This window comes from Palaemon carinicauda, chromosome 37 (genome assembly GCF_036898095.1).
Source record: "Palaemon carinicauda isolate YSFRI2023 chromosome 37, ASM3689809v2, whole genome shotgun sequence".
In the NCBI taxonomy this organism is placed as follows: domain Eukaryota; kingdom Metazoa; phylum Arthropoda; class Malacostraca; order Decapoda; family Palaemonidae; genus Palaemon; species Palaemon carinicauda.
This window is the reverse complement of record NC_090761.1, coordinates 21,505,289-21,521,283: the sequence shown is the minus strand read 5'-3', so window position 1 is coordinate 21,521,283 and position 15,995 is coordinate 21,505,289. Positions and strand designations below refer to the sequence as shown.

Here is a 15,995-nt window from a genome sequence, read left to right as displayed (position 1 = left end):
GCCTGGCAGATGGTGCTGCGACTGGGTGCAGCGAGTGCAGGCGGGTGCAGCACAGGCTGAACGGGTGCAGCCGGTTGGTGCACCACCGGTGCAGGCGGGTGCAGCACAGGCTGAACGGGTGCAGGCGGTTGGTGCACCACCGGTGCAGGAGGAGGAGGAGGTGCAACACTCTCAGCACGACACTCACGCATCAGGTCCGAAAGCTGTGCTTGCATGGACTGTAGTAGAGTCCACAACATCGTACGCCTGGCAGGTGGTACTGCGATCAGGCGGAGCGAGCATAGGGGGGGGGAGTGTAGGCGCACTCTCAGCCCGACAAACTGATGACTGAGGAGAGACAGAGCTAACCCAATGACTGCATCCGGGTTGTTGAACTTTACTTCGTACGTCTGGCATAGGTCTGGACTTTACGTTTAAGAGGTCTTGAGACCTGAGACCAGCGTAACTCTGCCTTTATTTTCTCCTCTAAATCTCTTCTGCAGACGAGCAAAATAAGGGCTCAATCGTCTGCGGGTGGGAGTGACGGTCTCGGTAAGACACGCCCACAACCACCGAGGATACTTCTGTGCGCCGATCAAGGCCTGCCGAACCCTTATGCCCTTCGACATTGCTTCTCCCCTGGGCTTGGGAGCTTGCAAGAGGTCCCGGACTGGGAGGACGACTGGCGCGCACAAAAGTACCCTCACGCATAACACTGACATACTTTGCACTAATCACTTATCACTTTGATTTCTGTTTGCACTTATTTCACTGAACTCGAAACTTTAAGTGGTTTGTACCTGAAACACGCAATTCTATCCTTCTCAAAAGTTAGTAATTGCGAAAACAGAATTACAATGTAACAGAAAAATCTAATGAAAGAAAATTCAGTGGCTGGAAAGAGACTAAACACTAGATCACTCTAGAAACGTTTAGTTTCTTCCCCTAAAGAGACTAGGGATAAGAGCAAAACGATAACGACGTTACTCGTACGCCTGGCAGGCTTGAGGGAAACGTTTATCCTCTTTCTCCCTCCGTCTCTATCTCTCTCTCTCTCTCTCTCTCTCTCTCTCTCTCTCTCTTGACTTAGAACCTGAGAGAAGAGCCCAATCATATATATCGTTAAAACATATTATTGTTAAAGGAAAAAACTGAAATATTTCCCAAAAAGAAAAGTTCCTTATTAGGATCAAAACCATTAAGTTAAGAAAGAATGAACAAAACGCTAGAAACGGTTACTCTTTACTGCAATGTGAAACCGTGAACATTCTTTCTCTATCGTAACGATAGAGTGCAAGTTGAAAAGTTCTGAACGTCAACAACTGCCGAGACAAACAAAACGTTAGTTCAACTTTGAAAAAATACGAGACTATCAAAGAAATTCTTTCAAAGACCTTAAAATAGCATAATATGTTAACAGGTAAAACCGAAATGACGGGCTCACGATAATTAACTTCGGTACCAAGAAAAGACCGCCTACTATTAGGAAGGTCGAATATAAACAAATATAAAAATTAATTTTAATAAGTTTATAATAAAAGGAAGTTAATCGAAGAGGCCTATAAGAGGCGGAGAGATATAAAATAAATCTATAACTTTTGTTAAGCAAAATTAAGAAAGAGAGTCTATACTCTCTTAGACACCAACACTTCCGTCTAAGGGAAGGGTCGGCCATTGAAAGGTGAACGAGAGTTCATACTCTCTTCGTCACCATAATTAATCAAATTAATTCCAAAAGCTAACTAAGCTAATATAGAAGTTTCCAGTAAAGCGACAGCCGAAATCAAAGAGAAATACTTCACCAAAGTCGTGAAAATACTCCAAGAACATAAGCGTATCCCAGAACGTCTTGTCAGAAGCACGACAGAGGAATAATTGAGGAGGTGTCAACAAGAAGTACTTGAGTACCTGGCCACAGGTGGCGCTGGTAAGAACACCCCCTTCTAGTATTGTGATAGCTGGCGTATCCCTCCATAGAATTCTGTCGGGCAACAGAGTTGACAGCTACATGATTATCGGGTAAGTTTAATATTGAAAAAATTGTCTTGGAATTCCTCGTCCCATTTGTTATGCGCAGTAATTGGCAAAAGTTGTAGGTGCCGATATGCACCACATGAATTACCTTTTTTGCTGTAAACAAAGCAAAGCATCTGTTCCTCTGTAGCTGTAGCACATTCTACATCCCAGCGATACTTTTCGTAAAGTTTCAGCATTTTTCTATATTCATAATAATGTTTTTGTGCATATACTATAAGTCACCTTGGGTTCTAAAAAGATTAGTGATAAAAGCTGAACAACATAGAAAATAGTCAACATCCCAATTAGGCTAAAAAAATAATAATGTAAAGCAATAGCAAAATATATGTGGTATCAAACTGGTAGTATTTCTGATGCCTTCATTTGTGAAAAAGCAAAATGAGTGCAGGTTGATCAGACAACTAAGCCTGGAATGAGTGGTGATAGTAGTGAAGTGTTTAAACCTAGTTATAGTTGGTTTGATAGTTTGAAAACACAAGTGGCCTTTATAGCGATGTAAGGCTTCTCTTCACACCTTCCTCACCATCACCTACTTAGTCCATCAATTCCTGTCAGTGCTGGTAAAGTGAAGTTAAATTTGAATTCATTCAATTTAATTTCATATATTAATTCAGAATTCATTCAATTTAATTTCATATATTAATTCAGAATTCATTCAATTTAATTTCATATATTAATTCAGTGTTTAGATAACTCCATTAATGCATATAATATCTCATACAGCAATTTGGATTCTCTGGGGGTCTGGAATGAATTAATTTTATCTACAATATTCCTTATGGAGTAAATTCTCTTGGTACTCATAATTTTTGGCAGTTAATGTGAATTACAGTAATGGCGAATATTCTGGAACACTCTAATGTTGAGCAACAATATACCACTGTACCTCCAAATGAAATATAACTAATCTGAGGTAGGTTAAACAAATAATGTGCATTGCACAAAAAGAATAAGTAAATAGATTGGAAACAGCCTACCACCAAAATATCAAACGCTATTAGTGCATATAATCATCCTGATGCAAGTGCAACACAGAAAAAGAAATACAGTGAGTCCTCGCTACTTCGCGGTTCGACCCTCGCGGATTCACCACTTCGCGGGTTTTTTTCATAACCCATATATATATACATATCGCGGATTTTCCGGAAATTTCGAAAATACCGCGATATCTGAAGACCCCAAATATGATATTTCGTTACCTGTAATTCCATTAATACTGTAATTAGTAATATCTGCTCTTACTGATTGTTCATTGCATTACATATGACATATAATTCAGCACAGAAAGAAATAAAACACGAAAAGAGAATGTGATCATACGATAATTCAGTACTGTATACAGTACGTAGTAAAATTAAATCAAACATGAAACGCAAATCAGATGCAGTCATACCATATGAGAATGGTGTAAGGCTGCTGATGGCTACTACTGTACTACAAATGTAATGGATGCGCATCTTTTCCCCTGAATCTTTTGTATGTATACGTACGTAGTACTGCATCCAATAATATTCTTTGTTGCAAAAATCACATCTCGAATAAGCGTACGAGAGAGAGAGAGAGAGAGAGAGAGAGAGAGAGAGAGAGAGAGAGAGAGAGAGAGAGAGAGAGAGAGAGACATATCCTACAACAAAACAAGCGTAAAATAGCATACGTAAAGCTGCATTATTATTATTATTATTATTATTATTATTATTATTATTATTATTATTGTTGTTGTTGTTATTAAAATTATTATTGTTATTATTATTATTATTATCATTATTATTATTATTATTATTATTATTACTATTATCATTATTTATTATTATTATTATTATTATTATTATTATTATTACTGTACAGTATACGTAGGGTATTTTGAATTGGTAACCTACGTAGCATATAAGACGGGTTGTGATTGGTTCAAGCGCTGATAGATGACGAATCAGAACCCAAGTTTTGTTATCTAAACTGTGATTGGTATTTTGCCCGCATCTCCAACCCGCAGCATCTACGTATTCGCGGTCACTTTGTCTCCCGCCGTATCGCTGTGTAGATGTTAAGATATTGTGGACTTTAATCTGTGCTGTGCGTGACTGTTTTAAGTTGAACTTTTTGTTGAACTTTCTGTTAAACCCTACTGTACAATGCCTCCCAAGCGTTCTGCTTCTGCTAAGGCTGGTAGTGAGCCTAAACGCCACCGAAAGATGATGACGATTGCTGAGAAGGTGACGCTTCTCGATATGTTAAAAGACGGTAGAAGTTACCCGGCTGCAGCCCGCCATTTTGGAGTCAACGAATCCACCGTTCGCTATATCAAGAAGGACGAGGCGAACATTAGAAAGACGGCTACCATCACCTTTAGCAGATCAGCGAAGCGAGTCGTTACCACGTGTAATAAAACGATCGTACGCATGGAAGGTGCTTTAGCAGTGTGGATTGCTGACTGCTGGAAGAAGAACATAGCCTTGGATACGAACACCATCCGAACAAAGGCTTTGAGCTTGTATGAGAATTTTGCGGAAAAGGAACCTCAAGTCGATGATGGCGACCATGCTGAAGAAGATGATGATGCAGGTGAACCTCAACCAGGGACATCCACTGATTCCCAGCCTCAGAAACAACGTTTTTCCGCCAGCAAAGGATGGTTCGCGAAGTTTCAGAAACGCTTCGCCCTGAAAAGCGTTTCCCTGCATGGCGAGGCTGCTTCCGCTGACACTGCCGCTGCTGAAACTTACGTGAACCAGATGTTCAAGAATATTATCGCCGAAGGTGGATACAAGCCGGAACAAGTCTTTAATATGGATGAGACCGGCTTGTTTTGGAAGAGAATGCCGTCGCGAACTTTCCTGTTCAAAGAAGAAGCCAAAGCCTCTGGCTTTAAAGCATTCAAGGATCGCGTTACCCTCGTGATGTGTGGCAATGCTGCTGGATTCTTGCTAAAGCCGGGGCTTATTTATGTAAGTCGAAAAATACTCGCGCTTTGAAAAATAAAAATAAGAATCTTCTTCCCGTGTACTGGATGCATAATCCAAAAGCATGGATTACGAAGATGCTGACCTCCAACTGGTTCCACCAGTGTTTCATCCCGCAAGTCAGTCAGTATCTCTTAGAGAAGGGCTTGCCATTCAAGATCCTTCTCCTTATGGATAACGCTGGTGGACACGCAACTGACCTGTCGCGTGAGGGCGTTCAGGTTGAGTTCCTGCCACCCAACACCACGTCATTAATTCAACCGATGGACCAGGGGGTTATCAGGGCGTTCAAGGCCCTCTACACGAAGAATACCTTGGCGGACCTCGCTGCGTGTGTGGATGCTGCCCAAGAAGATGAGGATGAAGATTTTAATTTGAAGGTGTACTGGCGGCAGTACACCATAGCCACGTGCCTGCAGAACATTCAGAAGGCACTGCAAGAAATGAAACCTGCAACCGTGAATGCGAGCTGGAAGAAGTTGTGGCCCCAGATTGTTTACGACGACGAGGGATTTACTCTGTCTGAAATCCAACACTCTGCAATACGCAAATCTGAGCAGTTGGCTGCGATAATTGGAGGTGACGGGTTTGGCGACATGACGACTGAAGACGTCGACGAGTTGTTGGACTGCCATTCCCAGCCGCTAACTGACGCAGACCTAGAAGACCTGACGAAATCGGCCAGTAAAGAAGAGAGCAAAACACAGGAAGAGACCCAAGAAAATGTCGAAGAATCGGACTTAACATTAGAACGGCTTGCCAAGGTCTGCAACCATATAAAGGAGGTGAAAGAAATGTTGCAAGAGTGGGACGAGGATATGGTTCGGTCTATGCAATTCTGCAACAAGATCGATGAAGACATGACTCCCTACAGGATGCTCTTAGAACAAAAAAAGAAGCAGCGGCAGCAACTTCCAATCACAATGTTCTTCCAGCCTCGCAAAAAAAGAGCCAGTTCCTCCTGCTTGTTTCCCAGGAAGAAGTTGAAGAGGTGTCCTAGGAAAAGACACCTCCGTCTGAAGAGACGTAAAATACTACCATTGGCTGCACAGTAGAAGACATCATCAGGTTCATCATCATTATTTCTACTGTGCAGCAAATTCATCGCCATCATCATTCAAGTTTTTCTTGAAATTCTTTCGTGGTGAGTACAGTAACAATCTTTATTTTTTACTTTAATATTCTAACATTTTAATATTTGTGCCTGTTTTAGTTTAGAACTGTATGCATTAAGTTAAAGGGAAGGTTTTAAAAGTCTGAAGAATATACATGTTGTAACCTATCATATTTTTTTTTTTTTAATTTACATTTACGTACGTAAAACAATCTCTCTCTCTCTTTCTCTCTCTCTCTCTCTCTCGTAAATTGTTTTCCTGCTTTGCTACGTACAGTATGTACTGTATGATTTTATATAGATATGGTAAATAATATTTGTAATAACATATTTTCTAAAAGCTTTTACTGTAAATATCATTATTTATCACTTTCATCATGTGCGTTAAATGCCTTCTTTGTTTACTGAGCGTGGTTGTTTACTGAGCGTACTTTATGACGCCGTCATTTCAGGCGGCGTCATAAAGAAAAACATTTCATTTGGAAGTCCTAAGAAAAATTAAGTAAAACATTGGTAATAACAAAATCAACATACTGTATAATCAATATAATCGATGCAAAAACTATAGTCAAACCATTCTGTGGTGGCCGCTGAGAAGAGCTCTTTGGCAGAAAGTATAGAGTCCGAGCGTAAATATTTAGTTCATTTTTCCTTGATGGAATCACTCTTTAGAAACAAGTCGAAAACCTTTGAAAACAACAATAAAGGCAGATTAAGTGATTAACAGTAATATAAGGGCGAGAATCCTATTTTCCCTCATCCTTTGTTTACAACTGACCTTGCTGGCATAAGATCGGCTAAATAACATCATCTCTACAATATATATATATATATATATATATATATATATATATATATATATATATATATATATATATATATATATATATATATATATATATACTTTATGTATATATATATATATATATATATATATATATATATATATATATATATATATATATATATATATATATATATATATATATATATATATATATATATTACATAGGTAAATAGATAGATATATTGATAAGAGATAACCAAGCATAAACAATGCTTATAATGAACCAGGAAGGGGTCTCTTAAAGGCAAGACTTTATGAATCTTCTTAATTGCTCTGCCCTTGGTAGATACTTATCTTTCACTGCCGATCTCCGTGCTTGTGGTGTTCGGGACACATCCGTCATTCAATGTTCTTTCAGCTTATACGATTAGGATTTCTTAAAGGAAAAGTCAAGTTAATCTTCGTTCTCTCTATATCAGGTAGCACTTCCTTAGAGACTTTGCATCCATTGAATGCAACGTTTTCTTTAGCTTCCACCAGTAGTTTTTCATTGGTGATTTTCTTACGCATATAAAATTTTAATATGGTTCTTAAAATTCTTCCTAAAACACATTTGTAGAAGTCGTCTAGAGCAGTCACTGCACGAGGATAATGTTTTTTTTTGTTTTTTGTTTTTTTTCCTAGAAATTTAGATTTTCCCCATTCTTCTTGAGGAATTCGTCCCTTTTGATTATTCGACTTACTGTTCTTTCAGGAACACTTGCGGATTCGGACGGGCGGATACTGTACAGGGTTTGGTTTCCATCGTTTAGGTTTGATAGCTTGAGCAAACTCAAGCACTGCATTTTACACCCCAAGATCAGCTATTTAGGGGAATAAATATGGCTCACTGATCTTTGCTTGGTAAATTTACCCTTGTGACCTCTAAGATGTTTACTGGTCAATTGAATTTAAAACTCACCATGTGCCAGAGTCTTAATAAGTTGGTAGGATAAAACTGGCAAATAACCTGGGATTATAATTTTGAGAAAAAAAAATGTAGTTGGTTCCAATTACCATTGTAAAAATGGAAACCTCACCTTATGAAATAAATATACATACATACATATATATATATATATATATATATATATATATATATATATATATATATATATATATATATATATATATATATATATATATATATATATATATATATATATATATATATATATAGAGAGAGAGAGAGAGAGAGAGCGAGAGAGAGAGAGACCGGATTTAACTTCTGGCTAATCGTAGCCACCTCTGGTTAATCCTGTGGGATTAATAAAAAAAGGAAGGACATCTGTCATAAAATGGCTACGGTTTAACATATTCACTCAGTTTGGAGACTAGAGTCTAACTACAGCGTTCATTTTTCCTTAAAGTGGTTGAATTATTTTGACACGTGTACGCTATACAGTGGGTCAGATATCGTCTCAGCGGCCACGACAGATTGGTTTTACTATAACCTATACACAGATGTGTACACTAAATGCGTTTGTTTCTTCATTACGATCAGAGAAACGTAAACAAAACATTGGTTGTTATTTTTTATCGTGCTTTATAGCGTGTTTAGGAAACGCATGATATAAAATCGCCTTTAATATTTGTGCCTGTTTTAGTTTAGGGTACTGTAGTACATGCATTAAGTGTTCTGTACATTAAAGGGTAGTTTGTTAACAGTACTACGTACAAGGGAAGGTTTTAAAAGTCTGAATATACATGTTAAATAAATGGGTAAATATGGTGTCACTTCTTCGCGGATTTTCACCTATCGCGGTCGGGTCTGGAACCTATCTACCGCGATAAACGAGGGTTCACTGTACAGTATTGTTCATGATGATATATCATAGTCAAGAGAAGAACTGCAAAGGGACTAAACTGTCTTCAGAGAAGTCTCTCTCATTCCCTACTTAAGTTTAATACTTACATACAGGCATTCCTCCAAATAACTATCCAATTACCTAATTTACTTAAATTAATTCTTCAATAATAGCTTCATTCCTAAATAGCATCAACAAAAGGCCATATACTATCATTTGTAATAAATTAATATACTGTGTTGCACATACAGTACTACAGTATATATCAACCCTTCATTTCCATTTCAGCCTAAATATAATCACATGGAGAACTAGAGAGGCACTCAGTAGAGCGCAGACCTCCGATAGGGTAGCTTATTTCTCGACATTTTGGACTGATTTTGGACATTTTGCTCATCCGAGACCTTTCAAAATTTAATCAGCTTAAAATCCCGATAAGTTTCTTTATTTTACAATTAAAATCGTGCCCATATGGTTGATGACCGGTATTTGACCTTTCGCTGGACCTTACCTTTGGACTCGACCTTGACCTTCAACCTTAACAGGTATTAATTGGCATAGATTTTTATACACTCAAATATGAAAGTTTGAAGTCTCTGACAATGATGTCCAAACTTATGGCTAATTGTGTGAATTGGACATTTTTCTTGACTGTGACCTTGACCTTCCAGAATTTAATCTTTTCCAGTTTTTTACAAAACAGTTAATCCATGCAAGTTTCATTACTTTACAATTAAAATTATGCCCAGGAAGCTGTTCACAAACAAACAAACACACAAACAGGGGCAAAAACATAATCTCCTTCCAACTTTGTTGGCAGAGATAATAATCAGTACTTACCAGAACCCCTATCTGATAATAAATATGAACTACCAGTGCTTGTGATGTTGTCGATAATACTAGCAGAATTAGACAAATCAGCTTTTGTACTTCTACTGTTGTCGTCATATGATTTAATACTTGTGCTTTTGAAACTTGAGTCATGTGATGACTGCCCAGTCCAGTTAACATCACTCTGGAATAGAAAAAAAATATGCATTACAAAAGACATCAATGCAAATCTTCAAAAAAGTGGTTTCTCCAAGTTCTGTAAAGTAATGTATTTCACCTCAAATTCTTTCAGCAATATGAATACAGTATACCTCGGTTTACAAGTAACTTTGAATACAAGCAAATCATCATAGGGTGTACGAGTACAAAATTTGAGTTTACTAGTACTGTACTGTACTGTATTGGTCTGCAAGCAAAAATTTCCCTTTGTATGCATATTTTGGAAGGACAAGTACTGTAAGAACGAGACTATTCCGCAACGCGCAGAATTGCTCTGGTGTAATGAAAGACTACCAGCAAGGCTCAAATTATTATGCTCCAAATGTTTGATATAAGTTGAGATATGTCTCTATGAATAATACACTGTACAGTATACAGTATCAACTTTATGTGTGCATGTACACAATCTGTTTTTAAATTAAATGTACGTCTAAAAAATTGGGCATGGGTTAGAGGTAAATTTTTTCTTATTAACATTTTCTTATAAAGGAGGGAACAGAAGAAAGCCAATGGGTATTTTGTAGAAGGAGAAAATGAAAAATGTTATTTTCATTAAAATAAATTTTTTAATATACTTACCCGATGATCATGTAGCTGTCAACTCTGTTGCCCGACAGAAATCTACGGTCGGGATACGCCAGCGATCGCTATACAGGTGGGGGTGTACACAACAGCGCCATCTGTGGTCAGGTACTCCAGTACTTCTTGTCAACACCACCTCAATTTTTTCCTCGGTCCACTGGTTCTCTATGGGGAGGAAGGGTGGGTCAATTAAATCATGATCATCGGGTAAGTATATTCAAAAATTCATTTTACTAATGAAAATAACATTTTTCAATATTAATCTTACCCGATGATCATGTAGCTGATTCACATCCAGGGTGGTGGGTGGAGACCAGCATACATGTTAACAAAGAAGCTAAGTATCCCGTATTTTATTTTATTAGTTATTCAAAAATAACATAAAATAAATAAGTACCTGGTAAGGAAGACGACTTGAACCATTACTCTGCCTTTATTAAGTACGTCTTCCTTACTGAGCGTAGCGGTCCTCTTAGGATGCTGAACGACTCTGAGGTGCTGAAGTATAAAGGGCTGCAACCCATACTAAAGGACCTCATCACAACCTTTAACCTCGGCGCTTCTCAAGAAATCAATTGACCACCCGCCAAATCAACAAGGATGTGGAAGGCTTCTTAGCCGACCGTACAACCCATAAAAAGTATTCAAGAGAAAGGTTAAAAAGGTTATGGGATTATGGGAATGTAGTGGCTGAGCCCCCGCCTACTACTGCATTCGTTGCTACGAATGGTCCCAGGGTGTAGCAGTTCTCGTAAAGAGACTGGACATCTTTGAGATAGAATGATGCGAACACTGACTTGCTTCTCCAATAGGTTGCATCCATAACACTCTGCAGAGAACGGTTCTGTTTGAAGGCCACTGAAGTAGCCACAGCTCTCACTTCATGTGTCCTTACCTTCAGCAAAGCAAGGTCTTCTTCCTTCAGATGAGAATGTGCTTCCCTAATCAGAAGCCTGAATTAGTAAGAAACTGAGTTCTTAGACCTTGGAAGAGAAGGCTTCTTGATAGCACACCATAAGGCTTCTGATTGTCCTCGTAAAGGTTATGACCTTTTTAGATAGTACCTAAGAGCTCTAACTGGGCAAAGTACTCTCTCCAGTTCGTTCCCCACCAAGTTGGACAGGCTTGGGATCTCGAACGACTTAGGCCAAGGACGTGAAGGAAGCTCGTTTTAGCAAAAAATCGAGCTGCAAGGAACATGTAGCCGTTTCAGATGTGAAAACTATGTTCCTGCTGAAGGCGTGGATCTCACTTACTCTTTTAGCTGTTGTCAAGCACACGAGGAAAAGAGTTTTTAATGTGAGGTCCTTAAAAGAGGCTGATTGGAGAGGTTCAAATCTTGATGACATAAGGAACCTTAGGACCACGTCTAGATTCCAGCCTGGAGTGGACAACCGACGTTCCTTTGAGGTCTCAAAAGACCTAAGGAGGTCCTGTAGATCTTTGTTGGTGGAAAGATCCAAGCCTCTGTGGCAGAAAACCGCTGCCAACATACTTCTGTAACCCTTGATCGTAGGAGCTGAAAGGGATCTTACGTTCCTTAGATGTAACAGGAAGTCAGCAATCTGGGTTACAGTGGTACTGGTTGAGGAAACTGCATTGGCCTTGTACCAGCTTCGGAAGACTTCCCCTTTAGACTGATAGACTCTGAGAGTGGATGTCCTCCTTGCTCTGGCAATCGCTCTGGCTGCCTCCTTCGAAAAGCCCCTAGCTCTTGAGAGTCTTTCGAAAGTCTGAAGGCAGTCAGACGAAGAGCGTGGAGGTTTGGGTGTACCTTCTTTACGTGAGGTTGACGTAGAAGGTCCTCTCCTAGAGGAAGAGTCCTGGGAATGTCGACCAGCCATTGCAGTACCTCTATGAACCATTCTCTCGCGGGCCAGAGCGGAGCCAACCAACGTCAGCCGTGTCCCTTTGCGAGAGGCGAACTTCTGAAGTACCCTGTTGACAATCTTGAACGGCAGGAATGCATACAGGTCGAGATGGGACCAATCCAGCAGAAAAGCATCCACGTGAACTGCTGCTGGGTCTGGAATCGGAGAACAATACAACGGGAGCCTCTAGGTTATCGAGGTAGCGAACAGATCTATGGTTGGCTGACCCCACAGGGCCCAAAGTCTGCTGCAAACATTCTTGTGAAGGGTCCACTCTTTGGGGATGACCTGACCCTTCCGGCTGAGGCGATCTGCCATGACATTCATATCGCCCTGAATGAACCTCGTTACCAGCGTGAGCTTTCGATCTTTTGACCAGATGAGGAGGTCCCTTGCGATCTAGAACAACTTCCACGAATGAGTCCCTCCCTGCTTGGAGATGTAAGCCAAGGCTGTGGTGTTGTCAGAGTCCACCTCCACCACCTTGTTAAGCTGGAGGGACTTGAAGTTTATTAAGGCCAGATGAACTGCCAACAGCTCCTTGCAATTGATGTGAAGTGTCCTTTGCTCCTGATTCCATGTTCCCGAGCATTCCTGTCCGTCCAAAGTCGCACCCCAGCCCGTGTCTGACGCGTCCGAGAAGAGACGGCGGTCGGGTTTCTGAACAGCCAAAGGTAGACTTCCTTGAGAAGAAAGCTGTTCTTTCACCACGTGAGAGTAGACCTCCTCTCTTCGGAAACAGGAACTGAGACCGTCTCTAGCGTCATGTCCTTTATCCAGTGAGCAGCTAGATGATACTGAAGGGGGCGGAGGTGGGGTCTCCCTAACTCGATGAACAGGGCCAGCGATGAAAGTGTCCCTGTTAGACTCATCCACTACCTGACTGAGCATCGGTTCCTTCTCAGCATGCTCTGGATGCATTCTAGGGCTTGGTAGATCCTTGGGGCCGACGGAAAAGCCCGAAAAGCTCGACTCTGAAGCTCCATACCCAGGTAGACAATGGTCTGGGATGGGACGAGCTGGGACTCCTCAAAATTGACCAGGAGGCCCAGTTCCTTGGTCAGATCCATAGTCCATCTGAGAATCTCCAGACAGCGACGACTTGTGGGAGCTCTTAAAAGCCAGTCGTCTGACGGAGCCGGACACAAGATCATGGTACTGCTGCACAGTCTGTGAACTGTCAACCATGGGGAAGCGAGGAAGTACAGCGACAACCCGAAACTGTCTAGACTGTCTGGGTCGTACAGACAACTCCTTATCGGGTTGCTGAGGTTGCCGCACTGCGTCACAACAAGTCACTTCTGCTGGTTGTTGAACGTCTTCCCAGTGACACACTGACTCCGTAAACAAAAAAATCCTCTAAAAAGGACTAAGCTTGGACTGCATGTCTTGCAACAAAGCTCTATGTCTATGGGAGCAGGTGTGGCAACAGACGGGGTTAGCGACTGAAGCGGAACCATTACCCTCCCTGGAAGCATGTTATGCTTAATAAAAGTCCATAGGAGGCTAAGCAGCTTAAGGCTCCTCTCCAAATGACAGAGTCCTCAAGGGAATATCAGGAGGAGGGAGAATAGCACTTTCTCATCTACAGGAACCATATCCGAGAAAAGCTAAGTTCTCTCAGTGAGGGTTTCACTGGTGCAAAAGCAGCAGACCAGAAGGCAACGTTATGAAACTGCTTGACAGTCTAGTGAGTTGGCAACAACCAAAGATGTGTGACTGAGGAGCATGCGGTAAGGTATGCAGAGCATGCTGTATGCAGAGCATGCTGTATGTAGAGCATGCTGTAAGGTATGCAGAGCATGTTGCATGGCATGCGGTTTATGCTGCATGGGATGAGGCTCATGCTGCATGGGATGAGGCTCATGCTGCATGGGATGAGGCTCATGCTGCATGGGATGAGGCTCATGCTGCAAGGGATGAGGCTCATGCCGCATGTGTTGAGGAGGATGCCGCATAGCATGAGGCTCCTGCCTCATGGTTTGAGGAGGATGCCGCATAGCATGAGGCTCCTCATAGCATGAGGCTCCTGCCTCATGGGTTGAGGAGGATGCCGCATAGCATGAGGCTCCTGCCTCATGGGTTGAGGAGGATGCCGCCTAGCATGAGGCTCCTGCCTCATGGGTAGAGGAGGTTGCCGCATAGCATGAGGCTCCTGCCTCATGGGTTGAGGAGGATGCCGCATAGCATGAGGCTCCTCATAGCATGAGGCTCCTGCCTCATGGGTTGAGGAGGATGCCTCATAGCATGAGGCTCCTCATAGCATGAGGCTCCTGCCTCATGGGTTGAGGAGGATGCCGCATAGCATGAGGCTCCTGCCTCATGGTTTGAGGAGGATGCCGCATAGCATGAGGCTCCTGCCTCATGGGTAGAGGAGGTTGCCGCATAGCATGAGGCTCCTGCCTCATGGGTTGAGGAGGATGCCGCATAGCATGAGGCTCCTCATAGCATGAGGCTCCTGCCTCATGGGTAGAGGAGGTTGCCGCATAGCATGAGGCTCCTGCCTCATGGGTTGAGGAGGTTGCCTCATAGTGCTGGAACCCGGCAACTCCCGATGCGGCAACTCACGCATGAAAGCAGGAGGCGCAGCAAGAACATGCGTCTGGCAGGGTGGACTGCTCATCGGAGGTGGAGCTCTCACAGGTGGAGGGTGGGAGCAGGCAGCCGCAGTATCTGCTGAGCGCACAACCTCGGCGGGTTGTAGGTTAACAGGCTACATTGTCAACCTTCCAGCATGATACTCCTGTAAGAAGGAGCAAGCTGAGACTGTATAGTCTGCAGCATGGACCACTAGGGTCTATGAAAGACAACAACAAACGGAGCTACTGTCCGTTGAGACTGAGGGTCTAAAACAGCTGGTGCGGCAACAGACGGAGTTACTGCCTGTTGCGGTACCACCTTGCCTCTCTGGGAGGTGTGCAGTTGTCGTACTGCAGCAAGTCCGAACTGACCCAGTGCTAATGGCTACACCTAGGAGTTGGACTTGCGCGGAAGGGACCGACTTGCACTTAAAAGCTGCAAGAATTTGGTCCATGGTTTCTGCGAGAAACCTCTTCCGCAGACGAGGAATAAATGGGCTCTCTCGTCTTTGTGTGGGTGGGGTGATCACGTCGGCTACGTGAGTTGGTTACACCCGAAACCACGGAGGGAAACGTCTGTTCGTCGATCAAGGCCTGATGAACCCATAAGTCCTTCGACGTTACTTCTCCCCTGGGCTTGGGAGCTTGTAAGAGGTCCCAGACAAGGCGAACAACTGGCACGAACAGACGAACCCTCGAACGCAACACTGTAACACTTTGCGCTTATCACTTTATCACTTTTGATTTTCTGTTTGCACTTATTTCACTGAACTCGAAACTTTAAGTGGTTTGTACCTGAAACACGCAATTCTATCCTTCATTAAAAGTTAGTAATTGCGAAAACAGTATTACAATGTAACAGAAAAACATAATGAAAGATAAATAATTCAGTGGCTGGAAAAGAGACTAAACACTAGATCAAATAAACTACGTTTAAAATCTCTCACCGCATAAAGCCTGGGAACAAGAATAAAACTCTAGAAACGTTTACCTTCTTCCCCTAAAGAGACTAGGGAGAAGAGCAAAAACGATAACAACGTTACCCGCTTGAACGAAACGTTTATCCTCCTCTCTCTCCCTCCGTCTCTATCTCTCTCTCTCTCTCTCTCTTGACTTAGAACCTGAGAGATGAGCCCAATTATATATATCGTTAAAACATATTATTGTTAAAGGAAAAAAACTGAAAGATTTC

The 15,995-nt window shown here is 41.8% G+C and overlaps 1 protein-coding gene across 2 annotated transcripts in view; it reads right to left on the bottom strand.

Moving 5' to 3' along the window:
* LOC137629488 (spermatogenesis-defective protein 39 homolog) overlaps nucleotides 1–15,995 on the bottom strand; it is a 194,352-nt gene that overhangs the window by 101,189 nt on the left and 77,168 nt on the right. For both annotated transcript variants that reach the window (XM_068360822.1, XM_068360821.1), the window contains exon 3: nucleotides 9,562–9,736. In XM_068360822.1, coding sequence (XP_068216923.1) covers nucleotides 9,562–9,736 — 175 coding nt within the window. The remainder of the gene's footprint in view (nucleotides 1–9,561; nucleotides 9,737–15,995) is intronic.